The sequence below is a fragment of the Dromaius novaehollandiae genome, chromosome 1, assembly GCF_036370855.1.
Source record: "Dromaius novaehollandiae isolate bDroNov1 chromosome 1, bDroNov1.hap1, whole genome shotgun sequence".
Lineage (NCBI taxonomy): Eukaryota > Metazoa > Chordata > Aves > Casuariiformes > Dromaiidae > Dromaius > Dromaius novaehollandiae.
The window spans coordinates 85620595-85642752 of NC_088098.1; the positions used below are offsets into that span (position 1 = coordinate 85620595).

At 44.0% G+C, this 22158-nt stretch overlaps 1 protein-coding gene across 1 annotated transcript in view; it reads left to right on the forward strand.

The window, feature by feature from the left end:
• Positions 1–761: 761 nt before the first annotated feature.
• The window catches only part of LOC112992429 (alpha-2-macroglobulin-like protein 1), a 48097-nt gene continuing 26700 nt past the window's right edge, over positions 762–22158 (forward strand). The window contains exons 1-15 of the mRNA XM_064518324.1: positions 762–2105; positions 2291–2386; positions 2617–2866; positions 4555–4737; positions 5535–5614; positions 6306–6530; positions 6916–7149; positions 8893–8976; positions 9600–9787; positions 10195–10276; positions 10399–10555; positions 11063–11132; positions 11337–11493; positions 13493–21811; positions 21940–22091. Of these exons, the coding sequence (XP_064374394.1) occupies positions 21731–21811; positions 21940–22091 (233 nt within the window). The 5' untranslated portion in view covers positions 762–2105; positions 2291–2386; positions 2617–2866; ... (9 more) ...; positions 11337–11493; positions 13493–21730. The remainder of the gene's footprint in view (positions 2106–2290; positions 2387–2616; positions 2867–4554; positions 4738–5534; positions 5615–6305; positions 6531–6915; positions 7150–8892; positions 8977–9599; positions 9788–10194; positions 10277–10398; positions 10556–11062; positions 11133–11336; positions 11494–13492; positions 21812–21939; positions 22092–22158) is intronic.

Consider the following 22158-nt stretch of genomic DNA (forward strand, 5'->3'; position numbering starts at 1 on the left):
CTTTCTGGAGGTGAGCTCTTGTCTTCTATCACTGTTTAAAGTCAGGATTCCTTTTGCTCTACCTCATAGGCTCCATTTTCTTTTTAGGACGATCTCAAGAGTCTCTTACTTAGAATGGAGCTAGTGCAGTTTTCTTCTCTGTGTGCCCTGAAAGAGTTCTGAGGAGGGAAGTCTGGCACAGTGTGGTTTCTATGACTTGTTTTTTCATAGCCCCTGCAGTTAAAAAAATTGTTTGAGACAAATCTGTTTTTTTTCTCTTGGTGTGTCTTTACCACTCCATGGTGAGATCTGTGTTTTCTTGTGAGAGTGCCCAAATCACAGATTTTTTTCTGGATTTCTTCAGTCCAGCTGGGTGATTTAGTTTCATCCCTATGCAGAGGCACTGCTGAAGTTTTATCAGACAAGAATTGCCTCTGCATAGTTAAAAAGGCTGGTCTTGTTGGACTCCAGACATATCTACGGGTCTGTTTCTCAGGCTGTGAATATTTAGAAAGAAATGGCTTAGTTGAAGACTTCCACTGGTTGGTATTCATCTAGCTGTTGATATACTTGCTTTATGAATTCTGTAACCCAGCCTGGTGAATTTTCATATTGGGATGCTAAAGTGTGCGGCAGAATGCAGAATGTGGGACTTTTCAGGTCTTGCTGGTCTCTAACAGCTGCCTCTGAAAATGACTAATACCACAGGCTGTGGAAGAAATTGTAAAGAAAATATAAACAAATAAAGGATATTGTGGATATTTATCTGTTGCTGTATATATAATATTATAACATATATTTATAACATAATTATATAATTAATATTAGATACTCAGGGAGGGGAGATCTAATATATTTTAGAAGTGTATAATGTATGAACTTATATCTGGCCTAGTTACTTTGGATTCCCTTTAGAATTAATGCAGAAAGATAAGCAGCCACTCGATATTGTGCATCTGACTAGTTCTAGAGGGTTATCTTCAGACATGAGTCATCTCACCCTAGAAGTGCTCTGTGTGTGTCTCTCTCCACTGATTATAAAGGGAAACTGAAGGATTAGATCAGATGAAAAAGATTAAAGGTGACAGTAGCTGAGATGAGTCTCACCCTTACTGTCAGATTTTTCTTTGGGAACATGGCCTACCAGATCTGGGATCTATATTGTCCTAGGGTCCTGTAGTGCTCTGGAATCTTTGGATATGACTGATCTATGTATACCTCAGCACAGGACTTCTGCTTAATCTGACGGGCAGATTTGCAGCATCAGAGGTTCTGTATTATGTGTGAACCACTCTGATAACACTCAACAAAGGGTTGAATGCATGCATATCACAACAAAGGTTTGAATGCATGCATATCACATCTGAAACCATGACACTCTGCGAATAGCTATATTTCTGCCTTTATTTCCCTTTCAGGGGAAATTTGTAAATGAGGAACCTGTGTATAAGCTGAGGACAAACAGCCTTTTTTATTGGAATGGCTATTTACATCTGCAGCCATACTACGGCAGCACCAAAAGTTACCTCAAAGTCACGGTACTGCTTCGGGTGCTTGCATGTGCCTGGGAGCAGGAAGTCTGGGTGGATTGCGGTACTGACCCTGTGGACCTGGGAAGGGATGAAGAAATCCTCTTCTCCTTTTCTGTGAGCACCCTGTGGGCATAGTGGGTGGAGTATGTGTGTATGTTGGAGTGAGGCAGTGGGGGCTGAAGTCCAGCCATTGTGGGCAGTGGTAAAACTGGTCTTGATTGTAGCTTTCATGGTCTGTGCTTAACCCAGACAGCCCTGAAGATAATCATTAGGTATAGTCAACTCTTCTCTGGTTTTGCAGCATCCCTCTACCCCTCTCCCACTTTTGATTCTGCTTTTCTCCTAGCCATAGTAACTTGATGTGACCTTTGAACTAATTTTGTAAATATCCACAGGTGTTTTTCCCTGATGCTTCAGTTCCTGTTGCCTGATTTCACTGAATCTTGTCCAGCACTAGTAGATTGTGAAGGGATGTGGAAGAGTTTGAGAAGGGAGGTTTCAACTGAACACCTCCTGTGCTACTTTTCCAGGTGGTGGGGAATGGCAGGCTTATTGTGGATGGTCAAAAACACATGGATATCAAGAAGGACATTGGTAAGTCCTAAAGTTCACTTCCAAAGTAAAGTAGGCTGGGCCCTTTGAATGCAGGGAACAACTCAAAACTAGAGGAGATAACTGAGGAAGGCACGTCTCAGTGGGTAGTGGAAAGACTCTGTCTTTAGGAGGGAATAGAGTTAGATCTCATTGGTGGATACTCACCTAGTCTTCTGTTTTCCCAGGTCTGAAGGGCTCTTTCTCCAGCCATCTCACCTTCTCCTCCCACTCTACTCCCAACCACTCACTAATGGTTTACACCATGTTCCTTGACAGAGGAGGTGAGGCTTACACTGAAGCAGGGTAAGAGGTACTGAAAGGAGAGGAAAGAATGGGACAGACATTTTATCACTGGTGTAGCACAGAGAGCTCAGCTGAAGCACTGGAGGAACTACAGCCAGACCATTACCTTTCCTCTGACTGGTTCTCTTTCTAATGCATTGTTTTTTTTCCACCTGTTTGCTCTCAGGCCACTGACTGTCTTTTTCCCTGTTGGAATCTGCTGCTGTAGGTCACCCTGGGCTTCTCCCAACAGCAAGATCTGCCAGAGGCAGCAGTGACTTTCCAGATGGAGGCAGCTCTCCACTCACTCTGTGCTGTGTGTGCTGTGGACCAGACCGTGCTGCTCCCAAGGCCAGAAATGAGCTGTTCAACAGGAGTGTGAGTGGCTGGGTGTGAGTGGTGGTGAGACAGCAGGACAGGGAGAAAAGACAGAAAAACTGCATGGAGCTGTAGAAGGAGCTGAGCTGACTAATGAACAGGTATCTGGGCTGGGAAAAGAGCTAGGGTTGGAACTGCAATGCCTCTGAGAGGAACTGATGCCATTTGAAGTGCTGCAAATCATTTCTTTGAATATATTGAAATGAACAAATAAGAAGCCTTTATTTAAACTCTTTCATATTCTTTTGCGCTAGTAACCAGCATACATTGAGAAAATATATTTTACTTTGCATTTTTTACTATTTTTGCTATTCAGACGTGTGTTATGGCTGTGCAAATTTCATCAACCCTGTTAATTAATATTTTGTTCAGATTCTTCACTTTTATCACTTTTTCATGACGAGAAAATAACAAGATAAGTGTCAGTTTTTGTTTCTCAATGCATTCCAGTACAGCTTAATGGAAGCTAGAATTCAGTTAATGCACAAATCCCTCAGCACTTACAATTTGTCATTAAATAAAGCTACCTTAGATGTTTTGCATTCATAAAAAGTAAGTTTGTCTAAACACATTTGACATTTACATGGATTCAATTTAAACAAAGAAAGATTTATCTCTGAAAAAATAATTAACTGATTTTTTTTTTTTCTTTTTCTGGTCACTGTGTTCCTCAGTGTTTCAGAAATCATGGAGCTTATCTTGTCACCACTAATTCCTATTTCAAGATGTGGATGGGAAAAACAATTTTCTTTCTTTTCCAGTCCCCAAAGCCTCTTTCAGTTTGAATAAACTAGTCACTACTTTGAACCAGTTGACTAAACTGAGAAAAAAAGGAAATATTCTGTGGTGACATGAACAGACCGTTCTTGTCAGAAACTGGCTGTACACCTTTGTAAACTGTTTTCTGGAGTTTTGCTAATGACTTCTGCTTGCTTAGAAGTTTGATCTTTAAAACACTGCAGGAAATATGTAGGGCTTTATTCATTTTTAACTTTAACTACTTGACAGTATTCTAAAAGGTTATTTAGAATTCAGCATATGTCTGTTATGATTTTAAACAGACTTTTAAAAAGGCTTTTTTTGAAACCAACCTGTTCTAAAACCAGCAAAAACTAAGACAACTTGACTTCTTTAGGGATTTGTATCTTACATGTCTACACCTTTCTCCTTCATTGTAACCTCCCCTGTCCAAGTATCCTGTTTCCTTAGCCTTATAATCTGCTTCCTGTGTCTCTGTACTTATAGCTATGGCAAGAAGCAGTGTGTATTCTGGCTGGCTGAGAACTATTTGTTTGCTCTCTACTAACCAATACTCATCTACTGACTGACTGGCCACGTAGCAGCCATACAGAGCAGATCACTGCTGATCTTACACAGCATACTCCTCTTCAGTGGCAGATATGCAGTCTAGTCTCTCTTTTCTTTATAACTGCTGACTTCTTAATCAAATTTTATAGAATTAAAAGATACTTTATATCTTAGAGACCTCAGTATTTTAGTCAGGAGTTTAAAAAATTTTTGCCGAGGGCAAGAGGCACAAACTCTGGATTTGCACAGACTTTGATCCCTTTGGCAAAGACACTAAAATTCTGCCCTTTAAAAACTGCTGATCTTGATTAAAGAATGACTGATTCAAATTTTGAGGTGGCAGTAAATGATGGGGTGCTGGTGTTTGAAAGACTTTAGAACGTAAAGCTGAATCTGTGGGGTGGTGGTTGAGAGGCTCATGTCTTGCCTCTAGTGTGAGCCTTTTGTTTGATTTTCTTGGCCTTTGTGCGTGATTCTGCAGGTGCATGGTATGTTCTTCTCCCAAAATAGGGGTTATCCCTATGAAGTCAATGAGAACATTGACTGTTCTGTACCAGGAATGAGGTCATTTCCAATACGTGTCATCGATCCTCTGCCCCTAGAATGCAGAAGATATCCTATCATGTGATTTAATCAACCAGCTGACTTCTTTAGTTTCCTCAAGGTAGGTTCCTGCAAGCTGTTCTTCAGCTGAGAAGTTGTGTAGCACATACAGTGAGGGAGAGCTGTCTGGAAGAGCTAGGGAAGCTGTTAGTGCTAGAGAGCCTGTTCTTCAGATAATTTCTATTAACATTGCTTCAGTCATTCCATATTCACTATAGATAAATCAAAATTGCATCCAGTTGGCTCATGCTTTGCTGCTAGCAATAAAAGCTGTCAGATACATTTTGTCTTAGATGTCTGGAGCAAATTAATCTCTAAAACAATTCCAGTGAACACAGCGGAGTAGCCCTTAGGATTGAGTTTGAGCCTGTAAGTTTGCATGCTGAGTCTTGAGTCCTGCAGTTTCAAGAAGAGCTGGGAATTGTTTTGTTTTTTCTTCCAAATTTAAAAAAAACTTCCACAACTAGCACTAATGAGTCATCTAGATCTTGAAGAGTTTAGCTTTCATTTTAGCATCAGAATTGGAACATAAACTGTGCCTTGTGGCTTGCTCCATGCAGCTAATACAAGCTACTGCTATGGGCTAGTCAATCAGACTGGCTCTTGGGCTGCCTGCCACTCGCACAGATGACAGCAAATGAGACAGCTAGCCACACTGTGGAGTCATTGTTCTAGCTCTAGCTTCTGGGACCTGTACGAAAAGACCTCAGGAAGGACTGGGGGAAGGAGGGGAGAAGAGCTGAAGGCTGGCTAAGAAAATGGAGAGAACGGGAATAGCTGTAGTAATGTACCAAGCAGAGATATATGGAAATGTAGAATTCCTCCTCTCCTATGTTTTGTTTGTTTTGTTTTTTAAAGCCCAGGTGCAATACAGAACATGGGACTGAAAATTCTGTCAAATGGCAAGATAAAGAAGCCAGTGGATTGCATATTTAATGGTGAGGAGCTCCCTGTTTTCTTTTGGGGAGTTTTTGGAGAACTTTGGCTTTTCTCATGTATAAAATTTCTTTCTGCTCTATTAACTGTTGTAATCTGTCTCATGGCTATCTCTGACAAAGTGGGTGGTCTGCCATGACCTCTTCTTTCCCTCTCCATGCCCTCTCAATGACGAGCTGCCTAACATTGGATATTACTTGTGTTCAGTTCCCGGAGTACCCATAGCTTTCCTTCTCCTCAGAGAATCCACAGATAAAGCAAGTGAGTCACAAGTCTGTCAGCCTTTGCCTGAAATTGGATCTGGGACTTGTTCCCCATTGAGTGAGTCCAGTGTAAGTTGTTATGGGTGACTTACGGGCTGCTTATTTGGACCCACCACCCCAGTCTATGAGAGATTAATATTTCTGGAGGAAACACCTGCTTAACCTTGAGCATGGGGTTTGTCTCCTTTGCCCCAGCTCTGAGTCACTATGCAGCTCCAAATCTCTTCCCTTTCTGTGCCTCGGTTTCCTAGAGGGTTACGTTATTTGTTTGTCTTCTCTTGGGCATTGGAAATCTTATGACCTTGAAAAAGCACCTTTGGTATTCACAGACAGAAGTGCTACAGATAATCTAACTATTAGTATTCATCTTTGGAGAATATTTTTTATGAGCACCCTCTTCCCTCTGTACTAGGATCTGGTTTCTTTTCAGGGGCCCAGGAGAGAAGCAAGTTCAATGGTGCCATCCCTGATCCCATAACAGAATGGAAAGCCAACATGTTCTGTGTCTCAGACAGTGATGCCTTTGGGATGTTCCCCACAGTAGGGCTGATTGCCTTCAAAACTTTGTGGATCTGACCTTATCGTGTTCTGTGATCCAGGAGGAGTCATTTATACTGAAAGCCACATCTTTAACTATTTGAAACAGTGCATTTGGGTAAGGTCTTCATACCTAGCTCATCTTCCTCTCTATAAATCATTCCCCAGCCCACATTAAATCTGGAGCTAGTTTAAAAAAAAATCCCATGATTTTTTAGCCCTGCATGTTTCCCACAGATTAGGAACAAAGCCCACAACAGCCAGCAAAGGCTTTGCTCCCCTTTCCATATATCAAGACACTGCTTAGATCCATAGTAGGGCTGAATGGGATGTGCAGCTTGCTGCTAATCCAGCGTCTGCTGAATTCCCTATTAAAGAATTCCCTATTAAAGGAACAGTACATTAAGATGTCACCCACTTTCTTCCTTGTCCCATAGTGATGTCTGTTGTTAAGTCATTTGTCTTCTGACTGCTCATTCTGTCGTTCTCTGTATGTGGGGCAGATCCAGGTTATGCTGGCCAAGTCTGAGAAGTCCTGGCTGGAGTCACATATGAACTCTGACTACACTTTCTGCTTGTGTGCTGAGGAGACCAAGACTTTTTATTAGGATGTTGCAGCCATCAAACTGGATGAGAAGAGCAGAGGAGACAGACAACAGGAAGTCACCTGGGAATTGCTGTGCTCCTCAGGCCATAGCTCAAGCTAATCCACTATCCTGCTTTGCTTTTACACCGAGGTCAGGAGCTCGTATAGTCCAGTTCCCTTTTACCATGCTGGTTAGGTTATTGGTCTCTCCAACCCTGTGGGAGTCTCAATTCTCGGCACTCCATTTCCGTAACCCAGCACTCCAGAACATGGTGAGCCTTTAACACCAGTTCTGTATGTTGGCTAATGATGTCGAGCCATGCACACAGGGAGAAGATGAAGATCACTTTTGAGCTTGGGCACCAGCATGCATTCTCCTTACATTGCTAGTTTGTCCTGCATAGAAATCTCAGTTTCTTTGTGCTGGCTCCTGCTAGGATGGATAGATTGGTGGAGACTTTTAAGGGATCTTTTTTTCTTCTATCAGTGCCAGGTAAAGTCAACTTCACTGTCACCATAGAGGCCCTCAATAGCAGAGACCTGTGCAGCAATAAGAAAGTGACTGTGACAGACAAAGGTCACCATGATACACTGGTTAAGCATCTGCTTGTCCGAGTAAGTCTGTTGTTCCCAGGAGCTGTAAGGGAGATGAGACACCACTATCAATATAGAGCCATCACCCCTACCCGCAGTCTGAACTAATATATGATTCAAATTTTGTAGTTCCTCAAACTTCATAGAGAAGGCAGACATAACAGACTGTTTCTTATCTGTGTCTGGATGGCTGGTATGGGGTGTTCCTTACAGTATGTTCTCCAGAGCATTCCTTGGTCTCAACATGAAGGATTCCCCAAAACATGGAAATAACACTCTTTTCTCCCCTTTCTTTCACGGAATTTTCCCATGTGTTTGTGCTTTCCTCATTATGAAATGTATTTTTATTATCCAGCTGGGAATTGCACTCCTTTTGCCCTGCTTCTGCTTAATTTCTTATACCTTCTTCCATTCCTCTTCCTCAATGAGATTCAGCATCTCAGGCATTTGTGGACATTTACATCTTTCTCAAGTTGTCGTTTGGTTGAAATGGGTGATATTTCATATAACCTTCTAAGTTGGTCTCTGTAGGCATCTAACTTTCATTAACTCTCCTCTGAACTCTTGGGACAGTTCATCCCTCTTCTTTCTGAGGACTTTTGCAATTGGACTGAACCGATTTGTGGTGTGTGGCTAACTCAGAAATAGACACAATGCACTGGCCACCTCAGGGAACAGCAATACTGAATTTCCCGGGCATTCCCAATGGAAAACTCACTCTAGTTCCTCTAGGGTGGATAGAGAGGGAATGCTGCCCGCTACTCTGTGATGTAATGCTTTTGTTCAAGCCCAGTGCCAAAGCCTTGCAAATGTCAACAGTTTTTTTGTCTCTATAATGCTTCTAATATGTTTCCCTGTATGTCTTCCATAAGCCAGAAGACATACTGGTGGAAAAGTCTCGCAGCTTCCTTCTCTACCTAGAAGGTAGGTATGAGTTGAAGAGTCAGGGAGAGGCTTCAGTAGCTACTGAACTTTGGGCTTGGAGAATGAAAATCTGCCGTGGGCAGGTGCTGTTGCTAGAAGACCCTTAGTACATGAGGAAGGCACGTTTTTTCCATGAAGGGAATATAATTTATATAGACCTGCCAGGATGTCTATATACTTGAATGTCGCTGGTCAGTATGTTACCTGTTCAGACTCACCTTCTTCCTTCCTTCTTTCCCTGATAGTGGAAATATTCATCTCCCTTAAATGTCAGTGTTCAGGAGAACTAGTATGGACAATGTGCCTCACTGTTTCTGGCTGGGTGGATATGTCTCTTGTGTATTGATTCATTCTTCTCTCTGTGGTCCACTGGCAGGAAATTCCGTCTGGAACATGGTCTCTCTGCAGCTTCCTGAGAATGTGGTTCAAGGTGCAACAAGGGCCCAAGCGTCTGTGCTGGGTAAGAAATCTGTCAGGTACCTGATGTGGTCTAGGGCTGGGAAAGGGATGTGTTAGAGTGTGTTAGCAGAATGCAAATGTCTCAGAGTCTGCATGGGTATGTGGGAGGGTTGAGATGCTGATGAAGAGACTTGGGACTTTGTAGAAGAAGTGGATCTGAGTGCACTGGAATTTGAGGGGTTTGTGCAGGCAGCTTTAGGGAAGGGTTCAAGCAGAAAGGTTATCAGGTGAGATGAAGATGTGTATAAATTGTGTCTATGTATTTTATATGTTTGTTATTTGAAAAATGAATTTTGTTTACTTTCCAAAAAGTAGGTTTGGTCAGTCTGGAATAAATTACAAGCTAGTGTTAAAAGAATATCTTGTGGTGTTCCAGGATTAGGTTAACTCTCAGTTGAAGATGGTGACCTACTCATTTTTCCAGGTGGTTTTATGAGTTATCCAGCTTAGTCCTCCTTTTCAGCTATGTTCCTTCAATTAAAATTGGAGGAAATACATTTTGTTTTGGGTAAAACCCAATGTTTTTTGACAAAATCTGATGTTTAAAAATCAAAGGAGTAAAAATTATTTGCTGAAGTTTGGGATGAACAATACTTCCCTCCCAAACCAACTCTTTCTTTTGAGCCACCAAACCAAGATGTGACTGACATGACTGCAATTTCCACATATGTGAGAATGCCAAAGGGGATGAATGACATGCACAGAAGCTGATGAAGCCAATTGGAGGCTTGCAGAAGACAGTAACAAGGAGAACTTATGTGGTTGAGTAAATGTTGAGAGGATTTGTGGTGGAAGGCCGGCAGAATTACAGGGTAAGTAGTGACACTACAGAAATAAGCCCCGTTTACCTGAGTATCTGATCTTTGCCTGTGCCTTGTTGTCCTTTATCTTTGATGCCCTGGTGACATCATGGGGACAGCACTACAGAACCTGGATCGCCTGGTGAAGATGCCCCTTGGCTGTGGGGAGCAGAACATGGTGCTCTTTGCCTCCATTGTCTATGTGCTGTAGTACCTGGAGAAGACAGGGCAGCTGACAGAAGGGCTGAAGTTTACAGCGGTGGGGTTCTTGCATACAGATTTGTCAGATCTGTGATACTGTTTCTTTCCCCCTAGTACTGAGTGACCTGGCTCCATTATCAGGAGAACAATATGATTATGGCAGAGGGAGACTGTTTGTTGTTTCAGAAAATCTTCCATCTTATTTCTCTCCCACCCAGGCTACCAGAGGGAGCTTCAGTTCAAACACAAGAATGGATCTTTCAGTGCATTTGGAGCAGGTCACAGGAAAGGCAACACCTGGTAAACACTTGCCCTCCTCTCCTCAGTACAGTAAAGAAAAGCTTTCATAAACCCTTTGTCTGTCATGTAGCCCTGACTCTTTTAGTAGCTAGTTCTCCTGTCTCATTGACTATCTCTCCCAGACTAACAGCCTTTGTGACCAAATGTTTCCTGCAAGCCAAGCAGCACGTATTTGTAGAAAACAAGGCCATCCAAATGGCTGTGAAGTGGATGGCTGGGAACCAGCAAGACAATGGTTGCCATGCAAATGTTGGGCAGTTCTTCCACACAGCAGTGAAGGTATGGCGGTGAGGCCTGCCCTTACTAATCCCTCTCTATGGGCTGCAGACTGTGAATAGTCACAGCTACCCTACTCCTCATCCTGCTGGGATAGCAAGGAAGCACTCCTTAGTTTTAGATACCCTGTGAGCCTAATCCTGTTTTGCTGCAATGTTCATGAGCCTGGCTCTTCTCTTGCACTTGCCATTTTAGCAGGCTGGTTCATATCCATGTCACCCAGTGCTACCAGTGCTCATGTTCCAGCACTACATGAGAGAGCTGATCACTCCCCTTCTCTCTCTCCCACCACACGAGGAGGGGTTGTTTCATCTTCTCCCTGTCCACAGGAGTCCTGTGTCCTGTGTTTGTAAGGGTGAGGAGCACCAGTGGCACACATGGACAAAAGTGGTTTCTTTTATCTCTGCCTCTCATTAACAGTGAGAGTCTCCCATTAGATGGTCTGTGGCTGCTGCCATTTGGAACGCTCTTTCCTGATATCCCTTTCTTTCTTGATCATGGGTTTTGCAGGGTGGCATGGATGGTGATATCTCCCTCATATACCACTGTAGGTCTGCTGGAGGCAAGGAAGCCACTTGAGGTGAGTAGAGCACTTAATGCATACATACCCCCTACTCTCCTCCTTTGGAAGCCTCTGAGATCCTTGTTTCTCCATCGTGCAGTTTTGGCTTCTCTGTTTCTTCTGTGCCGCCAGGAAATGTTCTGGGCACTGTGAAATTCATTCCAGTTAAAGTACCTCTGTTAATATCTCTGTTAAAGTAGTCTGTATATCTCCTCCTTCCAGGACCTCATGGTGAAGAAAGGCTTGGAATGCCTCAGAAATGCTTCATCCACTGACGTCTACACACAGGCTCTGCTAGCAGATGTGTACTCGCTGGCAGTAGACATTGCAGCAAGGCACTCTTTACTTGCCAAACTAGACTGGAAAGCCATCAAATCAGGTACCATTGGCCAAACAGCTGCCTGGTTGTGACATCAAGGCTTTCACATCTGTAATGCAAATTACACCATCATTTTAGGTCCCTTTCTGTAAATTCAATGCTGCAATAGTAGTAAAGCCTGATGCTAACCTGGATCATGCCTGGGAGTTAGTGGTGATGACTGCCCACAAGGTGCACTTTAGCTTTTTGCCCATGCGAGAGCTTCTACCACTTTCATTGAGAAACTCCTTCACAAGTGAATACTCCCTTTTCCTCATACAGTACACTACATTTTCGCTTTCTGATTTTTTTTTGATTCCCCTATGACTTTCCCCTTGAACTAGTCTAAATAATTCCCCTTCCTTTTTTCCCTCTTTTTCCTTGGCCATTGCTGAACTGCACAGCCTTGAGGCTTAACACACGATCAAATTACCATGGTAAAATGCATCCCCAGGCTTTGACTCAAGTATAACAACTACAGTCCATGCTATCTCATTTTGTTTCCTGTAAGATCAGTGTCTGGGGTTGTTTCTTCTCATTAGCATTGTCCTAATTTAATCTCATTTTTTTTGAGTTCTACCTCTTCCATTCATAAGCTGGCTTTACTGATGCTGCTCTGGTCACTTGATATGGTCCCATCACAGTGACCCCAAGTTTTCAGTGGTCCTGTTGCCCTGAATAAAGCAGTGTGGTTACAGGACCTTCCATCATGTTTCCTCTTGATTGCTCAGCACTTCAATATTGTCCTACTTCCAGGCAGTATCTGCAGTAAGAGAAGCTCAGATGATGTGATATGTGGGTTTCCTGAGATGAGGAGGAGTTATTCTGCTTATTCACCTCCAAAGTTCAAGACTCCCTCCAAAGTTGAGGGCTTCCAGACTCTCACTTCTCTTTTAGGAGGACAGATCCACTGGAGCTGACAGCTTATGTGTTGTTGGCTCTGCCCACTGAGGAAAAGGTGATCCCTGAAAAAGTTGCATCTGCCAGTGGCATTGTGGTGTGGCTGACAAAGCAGCAGAATGCTTATGGAGGCTTTGCCTCTCCAGAGGTACCAGCAACATCTCTTAAAGCCAGAGAATCTAAATCTTGAAGAGCAGTGTGCTGGGATCCCATCTGGCACAGAATGTATAAATTTCACGGGAGTGTCCTGAGAACAAGCTCCAGATGCGCTCTGATGCTGGGAGCTTGCCTGTGTCCTTGCAAAAGGACTCAAGCATTCTTGAGTGCTTGGAATGCTAGCCCCTGACTTAGCATCTTTCTGGGAGGAGCTGCAGTTAGTAAAGTACGTCTCCCTCTCTCCCTCTTTCTCCCTCTACCCCTTCTCAGGACACTGTATTTGTCCTCCAAGCTCTTGCTAGATATGAGGCAGTGACATTCATCAAAACTGGAGTCAGTTCACTGTCTCTGTGACAGTGAAATCATATAAAAATTTCCAGCGATCCTACCACGTGGATGCTGCCAATAGACTGTTGCTGCAGAAGCACTCCCTGCCTGATGAGTATGTTATAGATGCAGCTGGCGCAGGCTGCATATATATGCAGGTGAGTGCTGGTTAGCTTGGAGGTGACACTGCCTGGCTCAGAGAAGCAAGTGTAGAGTTTTTCAATTTTGCTCCCAGACTGGGGGAAGATAACCAGTGTTGATGGATTCAGGAGAAATGGGGGCCAGTGGCAAGGAAAGATACCTGCATGGCCTTGTGAGGCACCGCTTGTTGATGTTCCCATAGGCATCTTCTTCCAGGTGGTTCTGAGGTATAATGTGCCTGCTGCAAAGAGCACTGAGGCCTTCATCTTGAGCATGAAAGCAGGAAAGGATGGGTGTGAGAAACAAACCATTTCTCGCTTCCTTCACGTCACCATCAGTGTCAGGGGGCAGTTGGGAGGCAGGAAGCTGATGGGAGGATGAGGGCATGTAGGGAAGAACGTCAAAAATGAGGAGTCAAGATGTCAGGGGAAGCAGTGGGTGGGGTGGAGAAGCCTCACATGTACCATTAATGCAATTCCTTCTCTCCCATCCCTAGTGATGTGGGGAGCTGTGGTACCTCCAACATGGCCATCATGAAAGATGCTGTCTGGATTCCGTCCAAGACAAGGCATGAAGTACTCTGTAAGTCACTACCTCTTTGGCCCTGTCCTGGAAGTCAGACCCATATCACTGTGGGGAAGGGGAACTTAAGCCAGGCAGTCTAGACAGTAGTGCCAGTATTGGTTTTCCCCTGAGGACAGTGTCCATTGCGCTGCTTCCTGTCCTCAAAGAGTTCTTCCCCTTCCCCTGGCCTGTTAGACTGCTTTAGCTCACTGCTGTGAATCTGAGTGCACTACTGCAGTACTGCGGTGAGGTTTGGACTTTGGGTAAGCAATGCACACTTTCTCTTGCAGTCCCACTGAACAGGTCCACCATCAGGCTAGACTCTAACTCCTATTCCCCTTTGCCAGCTCAAGTGGCAGCCTTTTGTGAAGAAAGCGGAGGTTGGGAATGAAGATTTCACAATGTACCTGGAGCAGGTTAGTCCTGAGAACAGGTGAATCTTTGATTTGCACATCAGCTCACTTTCTGCATACATCATGTATGGAAGACCAGATTGCACAAGACATGATTTGGAGTCAGAGCAGGCAGTTCAAATGGGGGTTCAGACCAGAGGCTGCGACTTTATCTGAATCAAGACTTCCACCTTCTTTTGCATCTCAGAAACCTGCTCAGCCTGTATTCTCTCAGCTTACTCTGGCTGCCTAGCTTATTGCAGTCCAAGGACTGGCAGTTGCAGGCTGTATGATCTTTCTTCTCGCTCTTCTTCTGACTTCAAAGCCCAGCAAGGTTCAGTTGCTCAATCCATGTATGCTAATCTGCAGCCATTCTTATATGGCCTGAAAGTGCCTCCCACACCTGCTACTGCGGTTTCTTAAATGTGGAGAATTTAACTCTTGTAACCATCTTCTCGCATCCAGGAGCTGATCTCAACACTTGTTGATCTCAACACTTTTCCCAGAAAGTCACCACTCCCATTGCACGGTCACACACTGGTTCTGGTCCTCACTTTTGAAGCACACTTTGGAGACAGTGTCCCACTGGAGTCATGCTGTGAGCTGCTCACTGCTGTCACTTAGACCTTCACAATTTTTTTTCTTCTGCCCATTCCCCATTTCTCCTGCAAAGATAGCCCCAGCGTGCCTGGGGCCATCCATAGAAATGTGCTCTAAGTTTTTGGATTTCCCTTGCAAGAAGCAGTATCTTCCTCAGTCATGAGAGGCCAGTTATCTGGCAGAACAAACAAATGACAGCTATCACTTGTGGCACATGGCTGATGACATCCAGATGCGGTCTGCTGCAACTGCTCTGCCACATCCTGAGAGTTCCTGGGGGTGAGATGAGACTGAGGAAAGGATGGAGCTTGTAGGCCTGCCTCTTACATTAGAGCTGAAAGCAACTGAAGGAGAACACCCATGTTGGTGGTACAGAGGTCTGTGGAGTAAAGAAATCTCTGACTACTCCTTCCCTTCTAGAGTCCTGGCTGAGGATTCTACCCTAATTTTAGAGATGTCTTATAGCATAGACTGCCTCTCCTCTACCTTAGTCTGAACTGTGTTCTTCAGCATGCTGGTGTACAGGCATGTGAAGGCCTGCCCTCTTTTACTGAAAGAATGAATCACTGACAGAGGCAGACATGCCTGGGCAGCACATAACTCCTCCCTTCCTTTCCTTCACAGCAGGGTTAGTGTCCCTGGCACTAACAGACCAGCAGCAACTTGATCCTGTGTCCTTCCTATCACAACAGAGCTTACAAGGAATAACTTGGCTGAGAAAGAGTGCTTCACCTATCTTTTCAAAACACGTTGCAGTCTTGCCTTTCAAATTGTTACTTGCTGTGTTCAGTTGTAGATTATTATTTCCCAGGGACGCTACAGCTGGAGCATAACACAGAAGGCTACTTCTGACCTGGATATCAGGCCCCTGATCTTGGGCCTTCAGAATGTAAAAGCTGATCTAGCCTGTTTCTGGTTGATTTATGACAGAGTCCTCCTCCAGCTAAAAAAGTCCAAGTACATACACAGAGGATGAGCGTTTTCTCAAGTCTTTGGAATATCTTTGCAGAGGACCAGGAAGCACCCTATTCCTGCTGCCTTAATCTGCACAGTTATGTTAATCTCTTCTGCAAGGCATCATTGAAAGAACAAGAGCAAAAAAACCTGTGTGACAATTCTTTGGACAAAGCAAAAGCTAGAACCACAGGAATGGTGAAGAGTCTACCAGCCATCTCTCTGTAGAAGCTGTAGAAATATATACCAGAGTAACTGCTTCCTAAGAAATGCCCATAAATAGATGCTTCTAAAAGCTGAGGTTTGAGTCATGCTGCTTTCTCAACAGTCAAATCTGTCCACACTTGCAGAACAAACTGAAGCCGAAACTAAGGTGCTCCTGGGATTGTAACAGTAGAGAGGGCATGCTGAGACTGCCTCAACAAGTGATAGATCTGCAAAACTGTAGAACCCAGGACTGAAGTAACACACAGTGCTGGAAGGCACAAATAAATGAATATTAAGGCCTCTTAAGGCCTTGTTCCGTATCTCTGACTCTTGCTCTTCCTCCTCCCCAGCTGAACAAGCAGACTCAGATAGATGACTTCACCATAATCCAAAATGTTCCGGTCAAGAACCTGAAGTCAGCAGGGGTCAGAGTCTATGATTAGTACCAGCCAGTTGAGTCATGGTTCGATATGTGTTAGGCTACAGCTGTTTGAAAATCCCAGATTTCAGTAGTTTCTTTTCTGGGGACTGTATACCCTTACGAATTTTGCCTCTTGGGTTGGGGAACATAGAGAATTCATCAGCCTGCCTCTGGAAGGCCCCATGTTTCAAAGGCCAAATTCATGCGGATCAAAGAAAAATTGTCTCAGCAGTAAAAAAAAAAAAAAAAAAAAAAAATCTTTTCTGTGTCATAAACCAGGGGAAAGTATAGTGAATCTGAACATGGCTGTCTTTAACCTGGAAGATGAGATGTACTGCCTAGGTTGGGTATCTCTCCCAGCTGATGTTTAGTGCTGGATGTCATGGTCTCTTTTTTGTATTATAGGTGAGCAGTTGATGGTGGAATACCCTAATTCCTGCCTGTGAGGTGAGCAGAACATACAGCTTTCCTGAGAGGAGTATATGCTTTTGTGGTTTCTTATTTTAGCTGTATTTCCTTCAGTGGCACTGGTCAGTGCCAAGGATGGTGCTGAGATCACAATGCAGAAAGGGATGAAGTAAATAGGTAAGCTGGGGGCAGCGTAGGCCTCCAGCCTGATGTGAAGGGCTCCTGTGCTGTGGGAGATGTGGCATTTGGGCTAAAATGGAAGGAGGGGAAACTCAGCAGTCTGCGTTACTGAATAACACTGTGAATCTTGCTCCTGAAATGTGATTTCCCTTCTCAGTTTGGTGTGCTGTTTCCCTCAAAGAAATGACAGCTCTTTCTAGGGGTGACCTCAGCATCCTCTGATGCATAGCCTCCATCAGAATGAAAGTAGAAGACACAAATATATGAACTCATTTTTTTCCTCTTTCAGGAGATGAAATGAGAGGAAACAGCTTGTCCCTGGTGTAATTCACAAAGAATTCCCAGTTTTTCCATTGTATGGACTTCTTAGGTCAAAGGGAAAGAGAGTTATCATATCTGGACTGCTCCTATGTGTCTCTGGATCATAGGACTAATACTTTCTTGCCTGACAGTTAAGAGGAAGGGGAAGGATTAAAGAAACCCTCTTTGACCCTTGTATAGAAAAGAGAGAGCCTGTGAGCTGTTGGTGGGAACTTTGGTAATTTTGGATCAGGGTGAGCGCTTTAGATGTTACCCTTTTGAGAGTTGCGGGCATTATGAAGAGAAGAATCAGGAGCACATACCCAGTGGGGGAACCTCCTCCTCAGACTTTTAGTTCATATCCAGTCTGCTTGCTGAGGCTGACTTGGGGAATGCCCTTGAGAATTATGCTGAGGGGGTGGGAAGGAGTAGATGCAGGGGTAGAATTCAGCAAGGGGTGTGTTGATCAAGAGGCATTCTGCATTGTGTCTAACATTCAATATCTGTTTTACAGTGAGGCTTGGTGACGTGCCTTTTATTTTTAAACTTCTGGACCTTTGTTCAGTAATCATAGGCATATTCCTATTGCTTGCTGCGTGGTTACTCCCCAGTCCGTATGCTCAGTCTTAGATGGAAATGGCATAGTAACAAGAATTTTAGGAAATATCTTGACTTTGGGTGCCCATGTCTGGCAGTATCCAAAGTATTCCACAAATATCAGTTCTACCAAGCTACTGCAATGTCTCAGATTAGTTTACTAGAACTGTTTCCCTACACAATGACCTTTGATTTGTGCTGCCACCAAGAAGGAGCTCCTTGGGTATAAATGGTCTAATATGCCACTTAATTGAGAAAGTAGGTGGCTTTCACAAAACAAAGGATCTCACAAAACACCTGACAAATATATTACAGGTTGTGACTATGAGGTGAGCAAGAGGGTCGGATACCGTCATAGAAAGACACTCAAGGTTCATAATGGGTTAAACAGGATAGACTTAATAAAGGACTTAGTTACACTCCAAGCTGTGTGGGGAGCCCTGGGAGCTGTGCAGAGGGGTTGCTGATGGAAAGCTGCTGGGCTTACGAGTCAGATGCACGGGTCGCACATCCAGGTGGGACTTGACTCGTATCCTAAGGGCCCCTTAAATCTACTAGAACTATTTCCTTATCTCAGCTGTGCTAACCTTGAGTAGCTACTGTCCGGGAAGCAGCTAGACATTGTTGACAAAACAGAATATGCATGCCTGGTCCTGATAGGAATTTGGTCAGTGTGTAGTTTCATGTGCTGGGCCTGCTATCATGTACTCTGCCAGTCAGTGACTCCTTACCAGATCTTCTGCAGGTGTTCTCAGTACACAGGTAGTTGAAGCTCTCCATCATAATTATTCTAGCAGAACTGGCTTTATGTAGGACCCAAAACTTTCCCACTAGGTTCTGGTTTAGGTTTTGATTCTTTGTTAGCACTAGTGATGATTCATAAGCCAGAGTATTCAGATTTGGAGGTCTTCTGTGGTTTCTAAATCTTGTGGTTTTGGTTGATCCAGCTTACCAACTTGGATACAGTTCTCAGCTTCCATAAGTGTCAGTCGTTTGACACCTAGATTTGAATTTACAAGTCAGGAGGTTGTGATTCAAAGAAGTCACCATGCCTGGAGTGCTGGTGAGACTTTCTTATATTGGTAGGATGAGAGGGAGAGATGAAGCAAGAACCAGAACTTTGGTACTGAACCAAGAAGGTTCTGGAGGTAAGGGGCTCTTTCTCTGGGGGTGTGTGGGTCTCTGGATTCTTTGGCTAGAACAGAGCTGCGCTTGTTATTTGTGTTCTTTTGTGAAAGGTATGTTCCATAGCAAAGCTGCAGCCTTCAGGGTTCACACCTGTTCTTTTTGAGAGAGATTCATGGCTTGACCATGGTTTGGGAGCCTTCTTGTGAAGGTTTCCAAACTCACTTGGAATCTTTACACAGGTTTACTAGTTTGGGCATAGTTTCATGATTCTCCAAAGTTCAATTAGAGTTAAAGAATTCCAAGCCTGCAATTAGGCTTACACTAACTTCCTGGCCAAAGTTTTCAGAACATGGAATTAATCCTGATAAAGGCTTCTGGATTTGCCTCCAAGATTTACCTGTTTTTTTGAATGGTCTCAGCATAGGAGCCAGGCATTGACAGAGGCACAGGACAATTTACACTATGCTACCTTTGAACTCTCTGACCCAGTCTGTTCCTACTCCTTTAGCTGTGTTTGCTGTGTTTGTTCAGGTGTGTTCTCAATTTCTTGCTTGGCTTTGGGGCAGTGGACGAATTCTGCTGTCAAAACAACAGAAAGTGGGGGCATTGCTCTACCTCAGGATTTTGGAGAAATACTTTGAAGACATTCCATTATGTTATGTATACTGGGTAGGCTGCAGAAGCATAATGGCCTCTGCAGTTATTACAAAGCCCGGATGGATTCTAACATAGCCTTTCAAGCAGAAAGAGGCCCTAGGCCTGCTAGAAGCAGGTGGTGACTGTCTAGAGGAGAATGAAGACTGTTTCTGTTTCTTTGATGACTTTTTCTGCACTCCAAGCTCTCTATCGGATGCAGTTCTTTAAAGAAAATGACAACTTCTTCCTCTTTTCATAGTCTCCTGTCAAAGCACTCTGCAGACATCCGTGCTTCCCCAGTACTCTTCTCACAGGAAACATTAATATTATTGCCTCTATTTTCTTCAAAGGGATTAACACATAGGAGTGGTCTGCCGAGGTGCTATTGCTCCTGGCTCTGATTCTTAGCCACAGCATATGTCTTCCTGGTCATAGTACTAAGTCTCCTCTTCTTCCATTCTATTTTTGTTTTAAGTCCTCTGTGGAGAACAGGAATCTATCTGTTCTTGCTTTGTCAGCATGTACTATTTTCTTTGCTCCAGCTGAACAGTGTCTTTTCATGAGGGATAGATCCCTTCCTTCCCATAGGTCTCTTGGCTGAGGATTTCTATTATAAAGGCATACTTTTAGTCCATTTACAGAAGGAAACCACAGAGCTAGAAACCATGTTCAGCCTTGCTCTAGTTTTTCTAGTTCAGAGACGCTGACCGTTCAGATCTGTGACACCTGTGCAGCTGTCAGCCACTGCCTTCAGCAGGGATTCTTCAAATCTATGGTGCTGTGACCAAGAGCCAGATTTGCCTATGTCAAGCAAGGAATAGAGAACACACCTGGGCAAACAGGGTAGGAGGAGCATGGTGGGGCAGGGTCAGAGAGCTCTGTCCAGTGTCAGCCTAGGTAGGTACAGCTCCTGTCACTCACAAGTCTGCCAGTAGCTGGTCCTCTCTGGCTGTGATTTATTGATTTATGGCAAGGTGTGGCTAGTGCTTTCTGTAGGAAAGTCCCAGATTTTAGGCAAAGGGGTTGTTTAAAGGATTCCCTGCAGTTCTCACTAGCATGATCATCTTTCATGAAGAGACAGGAGTAGGGAGAATGTGTCCATCGAAAGAAAAAGTGGCCAATCTTTTTCACCTAACAGCATAGCACTGTTTTAGACCAACTCAAAGCTGATTTCTGAAATCAGTTCAGGTAAAAAACCCAGAGTCCAGAATGAACAGTGAAGTATTCACCTGAGACAAAGCCAGCGCTAGCACCAACTACACCTATGTATAGTGCATGGTGTATACACAATAATGCATAGTCCTTGTGATGCTCTATTGCTCTAGAGTGGTCCAGTGTTAGAAGTAAAATGGAGATCAGTCTTTCCAAACCCAGATGGAAAAGAAAATGGAGAACTTTGGGAACAGGGATCCCAGGAAATTCCTAAGCTTCTTGGAACACGATTTTGCTGGACAAAGAAATCCCAACCACCTGCTTGAGAAACACCATGTTAGGAACTTTATATGGAAAGCTTAAGCTACTTCAACACTATTACATTAAATGGTGCTGGGAAATATTTCCAGGCACAGAACCTCTCTGTATTATTGGGACAGCCCCTGGTACTTTTCAACCCGGGCTAACACTCTCTCACGCAAATCTCCAGCATGGTTCAGGAGTTGATGCAATTTGTGGACCATGCAGAACAGACAGTTTACACATGGCGATACTGTTTTGGAGGCCAAGATGGTTTAGCAGCGTGAATGTTTGTCCTTCTGTATAGGTTGTCCTCAGTGCTAGGGAACAGTCTTAGTATTTAATTTATGAGTTATAAATAGATCCTCATGTTCAAAAAACCCTAGATCATTCAGACTCAAAAATGAACAAAAAAGAACTGGAACTAGTTCCTGAAACTGTTGAAGAAATGAGACACCTCTCCTTGCAGATATTGCCATTGCTAATGGGCAATGGGTGTGGCAGAGAGCTGGTGGAGAGGCCTCTTGGCCAGTGAGTGTTTCATTTTTCTTTGTGTGGGTGCAGGGAAGGAAAATTCAAAGTGGGACCATCACTAAGTAATTAGTAGGTGCTGGCTGGTGGCAGTGTTGATACTGTGCTACCCTGTGCATAAGCAAGGAACTGCTCCATGTTCTCAAGTCTAACAGGATCTCTAAATCCCTAGGGAGATTCATAAACCCGTAGTCTGACCTTGTGGAGCTGCTGAACCCTGTGTCCTGAACAACAGCACTACCTTCTGTGTGCTGTTGGCTGCACAGCAGCAATCCATTTCCAGCTGAAACAAAGGGACATGAGTGACAGGTGATCAGGACCTGGCCTGGGTCACTGAGCAGCAAAGTTCTCTCTGTTTTTTTCCATGAAAAGCCCTTGCGGTCAGATGTCTCCATGGGGGCCTTGTAGAAGGGGATGTTCTGAACTATTGGTGGATGGCAGCCAGGTAGGCTTCTATTGGCTGTGGGGTGCTTGGCACAGTACGCCCATCTCTACTGCTGGTGAGTATAATCTCAGGAGAGAGAAAGAGGTAGAGAGAAGCTGGCTCCTCCCCCATCCCGTCTCTCCATTTAGGCTGTCCTAGAAAGAAACTACCCCCCAAAAAACAGCCTCAGTGATCTAAGAGGAAGAGGACCATTGGAGGCTGGGCAGCAAGAGACCCCAAGCATGTGGATAGCCATCCTCCTGAGCTTTCTGCTCCACCTTGCAGCTGCTTTTCACCAACTGTGAGTGATGCTGAACTTCTGTTTTGGTCTCTTTCGTAAAGGCATCAGTCTAGGTAGATATACCACA